A 15,925-nucleotide genomic window follows, 5' to 3' on the forward strand; every position below is an offset into this window, starting at 1 on the left:
TGAGGCCACAATCAGATCAGCCATCATCTTATCGAATGGCAGAGCAGGCTCGGGGGGGCCGAATGGCCTACTCCTGTTTCTATTTCTCATGATCTCATGAAATCATTAACAGGAATGGAAAAGGTTGGGCTGGTGATAGGGTCACTCTGCTGCAGCACCAGCTCCTAACCACACCCATCACCATCAACATCACCAATACAAGCTCGTAAATCCAAAGGTGGCCCAGCACTAGTCCCCATTGCTAGGTGACAAAAATATGCACAACATCCACAAGCTTTGTGCCATTTCCTCTTCCCCCACCCTGCCCAATTCCCCCACTAATGTGAGAGTCTTTGCTGTCTGGTGAAAGCTATTACACTTTAAACCAGCAATGAGACACCAGCATTTCTGACTGAGTGCACTATGGAGCAGCACTGAGGCACTACAAGCAGAGGGAGACACAGGGCTGTTAATTTTCATCAGGCTGCCACGTAAGGGACAGTAATCAAAGTCGGCTGTGGATCTGAATAGCAGCATGAGATTCTGGCAAACACACTCAGTATAACTTTCCTTAAAAGGGACAATGTTGGTTTATAACATTTTTTAAGCAGGCTAGGTGCTATAAAACACCAAAGACCATGGAACACTGCCCCTTTAAATTGCAACATCCTGTGTACTATTATTATTTTTGTAGTCAGGAGTTTCAACGACTGTTCCAAATCCGAATAGTCGGAAAGTTAACAGCCCTGGAGAAGGCGCCTTGGAGTCTAACGGGGGGGGGGGGGAAAAAGGGGACAATGAAAGATTCCATACTTCTGCTGGGGGAATTCCAGAGTGTGGCTGAGGACTTGGAGAGTCTTTTGTTTAAGATGGAATCCACATGTTTGGGCAGATTGACAGCCGAGATAGAGCACCCCTCTGACCCTGGAAGAGAATGGAGAGACAGACAGAAGAGAGAGAGAGAGAAATAAATACCATCAAGTCTTCCTCAAATGAGCATCTTTGGGACAGACTTCATCTGGTGCTGGGTGGGGGGTGGGTGGGGGTTGGTGATGGATGATTGGGGTAGGAGGAGGGGGCAATATGGATGTTGGAATGGAAGGATTTGAAGATGGTATCATTCATTTAAAGGATATATCTGCAATTGCAGAATAAGACAACCATTTGGCCCCACCAAACCCAGTCCTTCCTCAAAGTATGTACACCAACAACTTTTCAATCTCCCAAGAACAAAACTTGTAAAAAAAAAGACTCCCTAACATCTTAATCAAATCAGACAAAACTCAAGAATATTTCATCCCAGCATTGCCACGATCAAAGTATTGCCCTCCAGAGACAACATTCTACAACCAACCATCATCCCACGATTACTGTTTTGTCTCATCATTCTAATCATTGCAACACCGTACTTGACTCTTAGCCAGATTTACCTGTGATTTAGCAGGAATCAATTGACAGCATCCACTGCTTTTTCTAGACCAGCCAGCACTGTGTATAAAATGTCCCTTCAGCCTTTCGTCTCACTTATTCCTCTAGATCTGAGAATACAACCTAAGTCCCGCATACTAGTTACGCCAAGTCATCTCTGGCTGTCCATATATTAAACACCTGAGTCATTTCCTCTCTCAACCTCTACTGTTCAGTGCGAGTCTCTCCTCATGAACTCCAAGGCCCACCCCAGAATCATTCCATCAGTTCTTCTCTACTGCTGTTGGCACAGCTGACAGGCTAGGACTAACCATCTCCTTCAATGCCAACATTTTGTACAATACTCTAAACACACCCCAATATATCAACATCCTTCTGACTGTAGGATGCCTACATAATACTCCTAATATGGCCTCACTATCGGAAATTGGAATAGGAGCAGCAGTAGGGCCAACGCTTTTGAAGTGCTTACTTGGCTGTAAAACACTTGGGCGTGTCCTGAGGTCTTGAAAGGTGCTATGTAAATGCAAGTCTTTCTCTTTTTTAGATTAGGTTATGGTTCATCTGTATCCCATCTTCATTTATGTGTCTTTACCCATATTCTTCAATCTTCTTATCCATTTATCAATCTCAGCCTTGAAAATTCCAATTGAACCCCAGCATTGACAGCCTTTTGGGAGAAGAGAGTTCCAGATTTCCACTGCCCTTTGTGTGAAGAAGCGTGATCCTGATTTGGCTCCTGAACTAGCTTTAATTTTCAGAGCGTGTGCCAACTCGCATTCAATCAGCCTGAGATACATGCCAGAGTTGATGAACTTCACAGTGGCATGATGCTTTCACTGAACAGTCATAGGTGAACCCATTTCCCTCTCCAACTTTGTTGGTGATACTAAAAAGCTAAGTCTTGCTATGAAGTGCAGTCCTCCATATGTCTGCAATAAGGTCACTTCTGTAAAATTACACAATTCCACCATCTTGACTGCCAAGCCCTCTTGCTAATATATCAATCATCTTGGTGTCCTTTCCAACACTCTGCTGATACTAGGTTTGGATAAAAGTGTAACACACAAAGGTAAATTGGAGGTCATGGGTCTGTTACCAACAGTAGTTAAGCAAGCAATAAGTATGATGAATGATGAGTAAAAAATAAGGAGTGTGTCACAATATTGGCTTGTACTAGTTTCAGTGCAATGTTCATTGAATAAACTGTGTTACAGCACGGTAGAATTTTAAAACGTTACCATCTAGAATGAAGCTGTTTGAACTGTCTGGCCCGATGGTTTTCTCTGCAAAAGCCCCAGCTCACACCCCACAGTTTCAATTTTGCAAGGTTACTTTGTGTACAATAAACACAGTGCAATTCTGGGACAATTCTGCCCCAAATGCGGTAGCAGGCAGGAAAAAGTGGGAAAAAGCCACAATGGTGGCTTTTCACACTGTATCGTCACAATCCCACCTCATTTATCATGCATTCCCAGGAAACACACTGTTTCGCTGGTGGGCAGCCTCTGATTCGCCCACCACGCTATCACCTCGCTGCTTCCTCACGCCAGGTGTCATATTTAAAGTGCAGCCATATGCACACCTCTCAGTGCTTCCAGCCCAGCACTACTGCACAGAAGACATGGCCCCAAAAGGCAAGAAGACTGTAGCCCGCCCAATTCAATGGGGCATTCCTGGACTGCATTTGGATGCCGTGGAGGCCCACCATGATGTCCTCAACCCCTGCTTTGGGTGAAAACCAGCAAGTAAGGTGACAAATACAGTATGGAATGTGGTGGCAGCCATGGTCAGCGCCAATGCCTCACAAAAGAGGACAGCCACCCAGTGCCGCAAGAGGATGAATGGTCTTCTCCGATCCACCAGGGTAAGTCACTCTTCTCATCACTCTCAACTCACACACTCACAAACCCATCACACATCAACAGGGACCTCACATCTCAAAGGGCAACATCACTAACTCTCACAAACACCCTCACATCTCCATCAGGCTCATATTGTCTAGAGCTTGCACTATCATCCTGTCCATGGCTCCGCTCACCACACTAACATTCCACGCAGTGCCATGTGTCCTGCTCGCACTCTCTCCATCTGTTTTCATACAGAAGAAGCCTGCTCACATCAGCAGAATCGAGAGGTCCCAGACCAGGGGTTGAGTGGCCCAATTTAGGCCCCTCACTTACTTTGAGGAGCGTGCCACCATTCTGACTAGTGAGGACGTGGACCATGCCTGCAGCGATGGTGAAGTTGGCAGTGAACACCACGTGAGAATCGTGCACCACATCATCCCTCTCTCATCACAACTGTGAGTGCTCTCTCACCTGCTTTCGAGTCTGCTGCCATGCCCTCATTATCTCTATTTTGGTTCACAGGGAGCTCTGCCAAGCGTCCAACACCCTCAGCCAGCCAGTCCTTCAGCTGTATCCAGGTCCTTACCTCCAGCTAAGAGGACACCTCTTCCATTGAAGAGCTGGAAATAAGCAGCCTGGAAGACCCATCGCAGCGCTTACCCAAGTTCTCCAACAGCACAGAGATACACATCTCGGTGAGCCTAGAGCTAGAGCAGGTTCACAATCTGGTGGTCACTGCACGGATGTGTGTCCACAGCAGGAGGACGCAGGTTCAGCTGAGCTCCCCAGCATTTGGAGGACTGCTGGGCAACAGGCATCAGTGAAGTCCGAGTCAGATAATGAGCCTCTGGATTCGGCTTTCCAACTCATCGTAGAGAGTCAGCAGAAGGCAGGGGAACATCACGGAGAGCTGTTAGAAGCCCTCAACAGAGCAGCACGTGCTTCAGAGGAGTGTGTCTGCCTGGTCTCAGATGAAGTGGTGCCTACATGTGTGTGTATGGAGGTCTTTATGGGATGGATGGCGGATACTATAGAGATCCTGGTCCAGCAGAACGCAGGGATGCACACAGACCTGCACTCCAATGCGGCAGCTATGAATGACTTCTTGCAGTGGCAATGCAAGAGGGAAGCAGGGCACCTCAATGTCCCTCCAGATGCTCCTTCCCCTCAAGGAATTAGGCTGGGGCCCTTGGGTACCTGAAGGGAAGAGGGATGGCAGCTGGACACCCCGGGTCATCTAGTCAGGAATCTCAGAAGCTGTCCTCTCCCTCCAAGTCCCTTTTCCCTGTGGCCCTCTCAATCTTGTCCTCTGTCACCGCGGAGGGAGCAGCTGGTCTGCAGGAGGGCAGCCAAAGCAGGCCAAGGCCCCCCCAGGCCTCGGCTCTTCAGAGGACCCACGCCGAAGTCGTCAGAGACAATAGTGCCAATCACTTCACAGGCTGTCTCAACCATTGCTGCAGATGTCAGGGTAGCACCTAGAAGTGTTAGGCTTAGAAAGTTACGAAATTCTGATCACAAGTGGTTACACGGGTGAACACATTTTGTCACTTTATAATCTGAAAATGTATTCACTTTCACTGAATAATGTCAGCTTAATTGACAGGCTTTGCGATTCCTCCCAATGCATCTCCAACACTAGCAGTTCAGCTGCATGCAGCTGGCCCACGAGTGATTCTGGAGGGAGAAGTGTGTGTGTGTTGTGTGTGTGTTGTGTGTGTGTGGCAGGGCCTTTCGGAGCCTCATGCAAACACTCTCCCAGGCACACAGATCCTTTCTCCACCACACTCATCCCAATGTCCTGAGCATTTTCAATGATGCCTGCTGGGGTTCGCTTTCAGTTGTCCATCTGAGCTGACCTGCATCACCACCCACCCACTGATCACACTCCCATATGCTGCACCTGTTCCTGCGCCCCAGGAGTCTCCTTTCACTTTCGGGTTTAGAAACATGGTGCGTGTAACATTTGTCTTCAGCTGCCCCATCCTTTCCCCTCTCCCAGTCACCCATGTCCTTTCACCTATCACTGTCGAACCCCCTGGCAGCACCTTCCACCTTCCCATCATCACCTACCAGCCAGAAACCTTTTCTTTTAGGGATGTCCAGGTGAATGTGCAAGTTCCCTACCTTCCCCAAAATCCCATCCCCATTGACTTCCCCGAACTCCTCCTTCCCTACCTCAGGGTCCATGTCTGCTTCCAAGTCCCTACCAACCCCACTCGCCGTTCCTTCTACTGCTACCATTGCACACTCACCCACCCACCCTACCAGCTCACTCTGCCCTCTCTCATTCTCTCCATTCCCTCCTACTGCGCCCACCCTCATTTCGCTCCCTAGGAGGCAGTCATTGACTCCACCGACCTCCCTTGCATGTTGACCTGGACATCCCCCCTCCTTATTCTTTCATCTCCCCACCCCCAGACTACTTCCTCCACCCTCCCCAGACTCCTTCCTGCCCCCTGATGCCCTCCACCCTCCTTCCACCCCCAACAAAGTCCTGCCCCCCCTCACCAAACTCCCTTTCCTTACACCTTCCCCACCAGTTGCCATGTTCTCTCCTGTAACATCCTCCCACCTCACAACCTCACCCCCCCGCCCCCGATACTTTGGTTTCGCCCCCTCCCAACCTAATCCCCCTGACACCTTTACTCTCCCCCACCAATCTCACCTCACCTCCCCCCTGCCTCCTTCATTCCCCCACTCCCAACCTCAACCCACCCCCACCAGGTACACCTTCCTGTCCCAGTTGAATGTACACCTTCGTCCCTACCCCCTTGACGATCATCTGTAGCAGACCATGGCCAAGACACTGATGTCCCGAAGCAGACCCTCAATGGTTATTTCCACCTTCCAGGGGTGGCTTCATGGCAGAGCCATGTCTATGAGAATCCACCCAGCATGCGATGCACATTCCTCCGGGGTCCCGTTGCTGTTGGGCTCCAGCATCTTCTGCTACTTGGATGTCCATGAGGTGAGCAAGGCTATGATGGTAAGTCCCAACTTCTGCACATCACACTTGTCAAGATGTGTTCTGCATAGGCATGTTTTCCTGCCGAGGTGGGCAGTAAAATTGACATGGAGGGATGATTCAGGTGAGCTGAGCTTATAATGAGATGCAGGCATATTACAATGAAGTTCCCAACATGCAACAATGTGAAAGACAGACAGAGTGGATGATTGCAAACTGGTTTCACGATGTCGTGAAGCCGATTTTTGGCCTTGCTGCCACATTGTCCGCTCACGCCCACCATGACGCCCATCGTCAGTGGGCACGGAAAATTCCGCCCGTAGCAAATTTTTATAGTGAATCATCCATTTGTAGTTCTCAATACAGGGATATTTTTACTGGTCACTGTTGCAATTAAAGGGGCATCAGGCAGCCAGACAATCCCTGCAACCCTCTGAGTGAGCAGCATTACCATGCAGTCTCTCCTTCACCTCCCCTGAAGGCACTCACTTTTGCTGAGTATATTTCCAGACAGAGAACTTCTTCCCATTCTTCACATCTTTTTGCCGCTATCTGATAATGAATCGTTGGAAACTGGTAACTATGGCATTGAGGTCATTTGGTAGTCTCTGAGCAATCTTGGTCTTCTGCTGCAACACTGGACATTTATGTCCCATAAAGCAGCTACACCAATTAGCTGTTGCTTTAAAATCTTTGCTGGATTCGGTTTGATTTGACCCACTTAAGTGTGTATGTGGGCATTCTATTTCTGGTGATGATATAACCATTTTGATGATTTTCAAAGGCCTATTCTAATACATGCTTCTCAAGATCAGGCCAGTGACTGGTCTTGGGCATCTTCTTCAGCAAGGATTCCTCCTTCTTTCCATTCTCACACCAGTTTTTCACTAACACCAAATTCCCTTGCTGTAGCAAGGTTATTTGACTAGCCAACAAATGTTATGACTTATAGCTTGAAAGCGACTTTGTACTTCATTTTTTTTTGCTGGAGGACCCATTTCAGTTCACTGGTCGCCATGTACGGTCTGCTCTGTGTGGATATGTCTTAAACTCCCATGCATCTTCTAGGTAACACAGCTTATATGGTCTGCTTGATTCCATGCACCGACTTATAAGGTGAGTGGAACATGCATTTCTGAGGTGAAAAATTGAGGTTGACTCCTAATGTATATAACATGTCTTAGCCGAAAAGGGGGACCAACTTATACACTGAGCACAGGCCTAAACATCATTTTTGGCGCCAAAAAAATTGGGCCGTCTCATATGCGGCGTTGACTTATATGTCTCAATCTATGGTAACCTCCCCTTAAATGTGCCTGTGCTAGTCTCATCAACCACTCCATGTGGTAGCAAGTTCCACGTTCTCACCACTTTCTTGATGACCGTCTTATATTGACGGCCTCTAGTTATACTCCTCCCCGCAAGAGGAAACATTCTCTCCGCATCCACTCTGTCAACACCTTTCATTTTAAAGGTCTCTATTAGGTCACCCCCTAGCTTTCTTTTTTCAAGAGGAAAGAGCTCCAGCCTGTTCACCCTTTACTGAGAAGTATAAACTTGCACTTCTGCTATCATCCTTGTAAATCCTTTACGTACCCTCTCCCATGCTTCTATATCCTTTTTATAATATGGTGATCAAAGCTGTACACAGTGCTCCAAGTGTGAGCTAACCAAGGATCTATGCGAGTTTAGGATAACCTCTTTACTTTTCAATTCTATCCAACTCGAGATCAACCCAAGAGCTTTCTTTCATTTTTTATACCTTATTCACCATTATTGTTACTTTGTGTTTTGTGTTTGTACTCCCAGATCCCCTTGCTCCTCAATGCAATATAGATTCTTATCTTCCAAGGAATATTCAAATTCCATATTTCTTACCAAAATGTAATACCTTACTCTTATTTATGTTGAAATTGAAATTCATTTACCAATCATAGACCCCTGGCATTTGTTGCAGGTCTCGTCAGTGTTGACTATTCCCCTCTGTCAACCCATTTTGGTGTTATCTGCAAATTTAGAAATTGCATTTTTGATTCCAGAGTCAAAATTGTTGATATAAATTGTGAACTGCAGTGATCCTTGCACTGATCTTTGTAACACCCCCACATCCCACCTTCTGCCACTCTGAATCCTTCACCCTTAGGCTCTGCTTTCTGTCCACAAGCCAGCTAGCCATCTACTTTGCTACTTGTCTCCTTAATTAGTGTTCACTGATCTTATTTATTAGTCAATTATTGGGCACCTTATCAAAGGCATTTTGGAAATTGAGATAATTACATCTACTGCATTATCATTGTCCACTCTCTACAAAGAATTCAGTGAGGTTGGTTGAGCTAAACTTTCCCTTTTGAAATCTGTAAGAGGAAGATTAACAGAACCACCACTTAAGGGTTTCTGCTGATTTGGAAGAAACTTTCAACAATTAAAATTTACAGCCATCCAGCCTGTCACATAGGACAAAGTCTCATCTACGAACATACGAATTAGGAGCCATACAAATACAAATTAGACCGTTCAACCCTTCCAGCCTGCTCTGCCATTTGATAAGATCATGGCTGATCTGATTGTGGCCTCAACTCCACATTCTGCCTACCTCCAATACCCTTTTACTCACTTTTTATTCAAAAATCTGTTTACCTCTGCCTTAAAAATATCCAATGAAAATCTCCATAGTGTGTTCAACCTCCATTGTGTAGCATAGTGCCACTGCCAAGCCAAGTGGGACAAACCAACAACGGTTCTAGTAGCCCAAGAGCAGGCCTTCAGGAAGTGCTGTAGGCCGTCATAGTCAGCAGAATTGTTTATCACTTTAATCTGTTATAATGTGGCCTGACATATCACCCACGCCTCCAGCACCATCAAACTAGAAAACTAAAAGTGGTTCAACATAGATGTTGAGGGTTGTGCCAGGAACAGCACCAAGCATTCCTTACAATGACATGACTACCTGCATACCAAACATCAAATAAAGCATGTAACAGATAGAGTTTACCAGTTCCATAATCCAACAGAATAGCATAAAGATTTTATGCCCTACAAACTTTGGTCACAAAAGATGCTGGAGAGTTAGGAAACAACAACAGGAGGGGTCCATGAACGTCCTGACTGGTTAAAGTGTTTGAAGTGTGTTCAACCATACTTGTTGAGCAAATGCTCCTTCTTGGTTTCTGTCTGTGATTCCTATCATCACCCATTCCTAGCCAACTCAGTTCACATTAAGGCATTAAGAAGCTGCCGACCATACTGGACACAGTCAAGCCCATGGGCCCCGACTGCATTCCAGCTATGGTACTGAAGACCTGTGCAGCAGAGGTAGCTTCTCCCCTAAGCGAGCTGTATCAATATAGCTATGACAGTACTATCTACCCAATAACGTAGGAAATGGCCTAGATTTGTCCTCTTCACAAAAGGCAGGAAATAGCCATTTCTTCTAACAATGGTAGAAACTCAGCAAGCTTACCGAGAGGGGCAAGAGCAGCATTGTCCATAGGAACATCCAAACCTCACACAAGTCGCACAATGTCCTGGAGCTCCCTAACAATCAGTGTAGTAGCACCATCAACATAATCAACTGCAGCAGTTCAAGGGAAGGCCCTTCATCATCTTTTCAGAGCAACTAGGGATGGGCAATAAATGTAGTGTTGACACTGTTAACCATATGCTGAGAATAAACATCTTCATTAGCAGTTTATTTTGTCAAAACCTCTCATTAACCTTCTGCTGTTTGTAAAACATGGGAGCTGGGTTCTGCTGCTCCTTCATCGCCACTGAGCTTTCAATACAATCAATCTCAGTCCCTACAGAGCAGATTTTAATAATCCCATCTAAGAGTAAGGACATAAGACTTTCTGGGTCACTCACCTTATTGGTTGGGAGGAAGAAGGAGGGGGTTTAAAAACATTTGGACATCTCCATGTAAAGTAAACTATGAAGCTGAAATTCATCCTGATATTATTATAAAAATGTCTTGGAGGTGCTAGGTGACATACAGGCAGGTAGGTGGACTGATGGATGGGCAGTCCTGCTTTCCTATTTTTGCAGACTAGGCTGGAATTCAACACAGACCAAAGGAATAAAGAGTCTCACCCATTCTGTTAGCCATGAGAGAGAGTTACAATGGTAAATTCCAATTCTTGGGTTAAGGCAGAGCATGGAGGCAAAGTAAGAGGGTGCTTAACTCTACATTGAGCCTGTGTTATAACCAACATGTGGGTGCTGGATGGAGTGACACAGTCTGCATCAGTGGCCAAATTTTTAGCCACCTTGTCCTTCAAACTCCGTCTCTAAACGTCCTCATCTCAACAAAGCCTCTCTCCACCTGCAGAAGCCTCTTACAAACTGACTGTTTGCAATAAGCCCCCCACTCTCCCTCCCTGCTGCTTCAGTAAAGCATCATGACAAGTGTTGAAAGGCTCCATGAAACATTAAACAGTAGATGTAGTCACAAAGAACATAGCTGCACTATTGCATGATACGGCACTGGGTACAGAAGAAAAACACACACTCACACAGAAATATATCATGAGCTAACCATGCAATACCAGTGGGTATTTCCATTAAATGGACTCACTCTCTTTGTGCGCACTCAGGGTATGGGGGAGGGCTCCTGTCCATGACCACCTCTGCTGACGGATCTCGGCCCATGTTTTCTTGGTCGATCGCTGTACCACAGCTTCATAACGCTCCTGCAGAAAGGCATGAGAGGAGGGCGAGAGAAATGACTCGCGGACAGTGCCTAAGAGATCACAATCAGAATCAGCATTCAGGCAATGGATGCCTTTCTCTTACTTTTTCTCTTCCATTTAAGCAAAATTGTAGGGTTTACTTGAATGGAAAAAAGCAACCAACTGTAAATATAAAGCTTTTTCTGGTGCCAAATGGATTTAGTTTTAGAACTTGCCTTGATGGGATCTGAACTCACAATCTCTGGGTTAGTGGCCAAACCAGGACCAGCTTCCAGACTCTCTTTTGACACTCGCTCTATATAGTGTAGGTGTAGTATATTGCAAGATCTGAGTATTTTGTTCTATTGCCCTCGCTGCTGCATTCTCTGTTGGGGAGGTGTAAATAAAGTTAGTTCAATAATGGCTGCCCTGTGGTTGAGCATGTGCTAATCTTAATGCAGTACACAACAGTAAAATGGCGATGAGGATAGAATAGAATTTTTCTTGACATTTCAATCAAGAAGTTAAGAACTGAAGAATGTTGTGACATACTTTTTGAACTCCTAACGTTGATTTTGAGCGATTTGAAAGATTGCCCCATGTGTGCATATTGTGTCCAGGCACACAGCAAGTCAGCACGTACTGTAATTGAAAAAACAGCACTAAAGACATATCTGGAGACAATGGAGGAATTCAACCCTAACAAAGAGGACTAGTGTAATTATAAACGAAAGTTACAGATTTAGCTGAAAGCGAATAAAACAGAGCAAAGTAAACGTTTGCCTCACCATGATGGGGCTCAATGCTTTTGAGATGATATCTAACCAATGTTGCCTGTGAAACCATGTACTAGTGACTACTATAAAATTAATGAGATTCTGGACTCGTATTATGAAACGACTAAGAATTAAACTGCTCTATGAGTTGCATTCCATCAAAGGAGGCAGTTGCCAAGTGAGATTGTCACAGCTTACATTCTCGACTTAAAGTCCCTTGTTACTGTGAGTACGGTGCAAACTTAAAACCAATGCTCAAGACACCTTTGTAAGAGGCCATAAGAACAATAAAATCCAGTTTTAAAACCCAATCTCTTGAGCAAAGGCAATAGGCTGATGTGGAAGGAGGCCTGCGAATGAGGCCACAGCCCTGGAAATGGCAGAAAGAGATAGTTGCAAATTGCAAGAGGGTTCTTTTCCTGAGCCGGCACGGAAGGTCCACTGGATTTCTGTGGGTTCCAGGTCATGGCAGCCAAGTTCACAGTCTCAGAGTCAGAAATTTAGATGTTACCATTGGTATGGTAGCCACCAACCATTTAACAGCCCCATTTCTGGTCAAAGTGCCATGTCTGTGGGAAGGTTGGTCATATCCAGATGGCATACAGGAGTAGAGGAAAGAGTAATGTTCCAGGTCATGGTAAAGCACCAAGTCACAGCCATGCACCAGGTCAAGGTCGTGGTCGATCTAAAGCTAGTGCAGGAGTTTGGGGGCCTCCAAATGCACATTGCTGGAGATGGAAACAGAAGTTGATGTTATTGAGCAGGAAGGTCAAGAATTGTATTCAGTCAGAGAGCAAGGAAAAAAGTATGTGGAAGATGAGAGTAATAGGTCTAAAGATATAATTCAAGCACCCACAGTAAAAATGAAAGTCAGTGATTCACAAATTAGTTTCATCACTGATACAGCTGCAGCCATGTCTGTTATATCAGAAGGAGAGTACAAGAAGTCTCCAAATCATATGCCCTTCTGCAAACTGGTCTGAAATCAACTAGTTATTCAAATAACAATATTCCAATGCTAGATCAAGTTAGTATTAGAGCGGAATATGATGACAATTCCTATTACTTGCTATTAGTAGTAATAGAAAAGAACAAGGTCTCCCTGCTGGAAAGAAGTTGCCTTAAGAAGACATGGTTAAACTGGGCCATGTTATTTACAGTAGGGATCAGTAAGAGTACACCTGTCACTGAGGAAGTGCTAAGAGAGCACAAAGAACAAGGAGGGCCAAGTGATAAAAATTAGCCATTAGTACAAAATTAAGTATTATAAATCAGCAGATCATGCAAATACAGATGTTCTTTTGATATTTCCCACGAAGACTGATTCATTTTTAGCCACTGAGTTACCTGTGAATTACTTTACATACACAAATGAAATGCCAGTGAAGAAATTCACAGGGATGTGGTATTCAGTAAAGTGCTCAATGTCATGAATGGCTGGCCTAGAGTGTGATGATGAGAAATTGCAGGATTATTTTGTAGAGTGATGGATACGTTAATGAGACAATGATGACATTTATGATGTAAAGTTGACATCAGTAGTCAGATTACAGAGAAGCTCCAGGAGAGCTAGGCACAGAATAATTTGAACCCTGAATACTATTTGCTTGCCCTAAAGTCTTTGCAAATAGAACTTAATAAATTGTTTGAAGGAAACAGTGCCTTGTTTTTGTTAATTGTTACAGCAAGTGGGCAAATGTTAAATCCATGCCCTATACCATAATTGCCAGAACCATTGAGGTTTTGAAAAGTTAGTTTGCAATTAATGTGTTACTGGAGGTGTTGGTGTCAGATAATGGTCCAAAGTTTACGTCAGAAAAGTTTTACTCAGAAATATCTGAGTAAAAATGGAGTCAAACGCACTCTAATACCATCAAAAATCCCAGCGTTGAATGGGACTGCAGAAAGGATTGTAAAGATTGTGAAGAGGTCTTTGTAGAAATATTTGCTGGGTGACAAGCTAGGTATTAATTTCTAAGTTTCTCTTCGGCACAGGTTAGACAAATTGTCCCACAGTCTACAACAGGTTGGTCCGGAGAGGGGCATGTGGTTGGTCCCATGGGGAGGGGCAGTCGGGAGTCACATGAGGGGTTGGGGGAGGTCAGTACAATAGTTACCCAGAAGTTTGAAGTGGTTTTAATTCTACTGACTTTCCTGGTTAACTATAGATTTCCGGAATCATCTGATTTGAGTTTGCGATTTAAATTGCATTTTCGGATAGTTTCCAGTGCAGGGCAATTGCCAATCAGAAATTTGAACTTTCCGCGCAATTCCTGTGCAATCCTTACCTGGAGACTTCTTTGGGGGGTGGAGTAGCCCAGCACATCTTTGGGCTACCCCCCGGACTCGCTGCCCTGGAGCTCAGAAGTTATGGACCAATGGTTTAGTTATATTATCTTCTGGGAACTTATGTACATGTACCATTTTACATTTTAATGCACAAGTTGTTTTTTTAAGTGGGGGGAGAGTGTAAAATTGCAAGATCTGAGCATTTTAGTAAATTCTCCTCTCCACTGCCCTCTCTGTCGGGGAGGTGTAATTAAAATTAATTCAATAATGGCGGCCTGCAGCTGAGCACGTGTGGGTCTTACTCAGTGCAATACACAACAATAGGAAAGATTTGGAATCCTTAAAAGCAGTTGTCTAAAGGCTTGGCATTCCCCGGATTCTATCCTCTAGGATTAAACTAATTGTAAGGACAATTTGACTCTTACGTATAGTAGTGAATGTAAGAATGGAGCAAAGTTGGCAAATCCACCAACTAAAAAATTATCTGTCATTGCCATCTAGAGTCTTACAATATGAAACTGGTCTTCCCAATAGGACAAAATGGCTCATCAATAGAAAACAAAATGCGTAAAACAAGGGTAGATACACTAATACCCTTTTACACTGCAGCTGTGGACCAATTTAACTCTCTTAAATATTATTCATCATAGCAACCGGTTCCAAAGTCACTTGGACAGAGGAAAGCAAAATGATTTGCTGTCATGTGTCCTTGTTCTTAAGTCACTGAAAGCTAGCATGCAGGTGCAGCAAGCAATTTGGAAGGCAAATTGTATGTTGGCCTTTATCACAAGGGGATTTGAGTACAGGAGTAAAGATGTCTTGCTGCAGTTGTATACTGTTGGTGAGACCACATCGGGGGTGTTGTGTACAGTTTTTGTCTCCCTACCTAAGGAAGGATATACTGGCCATGGAGGAAGTGCAGCAAAGGTTCACCAGACTAATCCCTGGATGGCAGGACTGTTGTATGAGGAGACTGGGCCTATCTATATTCTCTAGAGTTTAGAGGAATGAGGGGTGATCTCATTGAAGCATACAAAATTCTTACAGGCTTGACAGGGTAGATGTAGGGAGGATGTTTCCCCTGACTGGTAGGGTCTAGAACCAGCAGAGACAGTCTCAGAATAAGGAGTAGGCCATTTAGGACTGAGGAGGAATTTCTTCAGTCAGACAGTGGCGAATCTTTGTAATTCTCTACACCAGAGGGCTGTGGAGGCTCAGTCATTTAGTATATTCAAGACAGGGATCAATAGATTTCTAGATGCTAATGACCTCAAGGGATACAGGGATAGTGCGAGAAGATGGTGCTGAGGTAGATGATCAGCCGTTACCTCGCTGAACAGCAGCGCAGGCTCGAGGAGCTGAATGACCTACTCCTGCTCCCATGTTCCAATCTAGTTACAATATTATTTCTTCAAAATTAAGTTCATAGTGCTACTTAGAAAAAGCTCATCGCTAGTTAAAAGTGAGTTGCAAATCTCAAAGGTTTTTTTACTGCGGAACAGGCTATTTCAGTTGGGCCTCCTCAAAAAGTCCTCAGCACAGAACTCTTGTTTCGCCACATACTGGACTCACTGGCTTTGCTACATTCATTGTTGCCTCCCCTCCTAAAGGAAATGGATGAGGTAACCGTCTAGTGATTGGGCCAAGAACCATCGAGTCTCTCATCATATTAGAGTCCAAATATCAGTGGAGGCTACAATTCAAAACCAGATTTTAGGCTCCCTAGAGAAAGATGCTACATCTGAAACTGCCAGGCTTCCAATGATGCTAAGTTTTGCAGTCAGGCTGAGTGATACATACCTTATTTTTCTGAAGCTTTAGTCGCTGCCGTTCCTCTAGTATAGCTCGTCTCTTCTCTATTTTCAGCCTCTGTTCTTCTAACCTCCTCCTCCGATCTTCCATCTGTTTCTCTCGCAGCATTTTTGCCTTTTCTTCCCTTTCCAGCCATACTGATTTCTTAGCAGCTGGCAGAAA

The 15,925-nt window shown here is 44.8% G+C and overlaps 1 protein-coding gene across 2 annotated transcripts in view; it reads right to left on the reverse strand.

The window, feature by feature from the left end:
* The window catches only part of map7d1a (MAP7 domain containing 1a), a 155,022-nt gene that overhangs the window by 40,240 nt on the left and 98,857 nt on the right, over positions 1–15,925 (reverse strand). Inside the window, exons 4-6 of one of the 2 annotated variants that reach the window (XM_041212134.1) lie at positions 15,752–15,915; positions 10,793–10,907; positions 793–903 (exon numbers count right to left, since the gene is read on the reverse strand). In XM_041212134.1, the coding sequence (XP_041068068.1) occupies positions 793–903; positions 10,793–10,907; positions 15,752–15,915 (390 nt within the window). The remainder of the gene's footprint in view (positions 1–792; positions 904–10,792; positions 10,908–15,751; positions 15,916–15,925) is intronic. The other variant, XM_041212135.1, reaches the window with a different exon arrangement.

Source organism: Carcharodon carcharias, chromosome 19 (genome assembly GCF_017639515.1).
Source record: "Carcharodon carcharias isolate sCarCar2 chromosome 19, sCarCar2.pri, whole genome shotgun sequence".
Lineage (NCBI taxonomy): Eukaryota > Metazoa > Chordata > Chondrichthyes > Lamniformes > Lamnidae > Carcharodon > Carcharodon carcharias.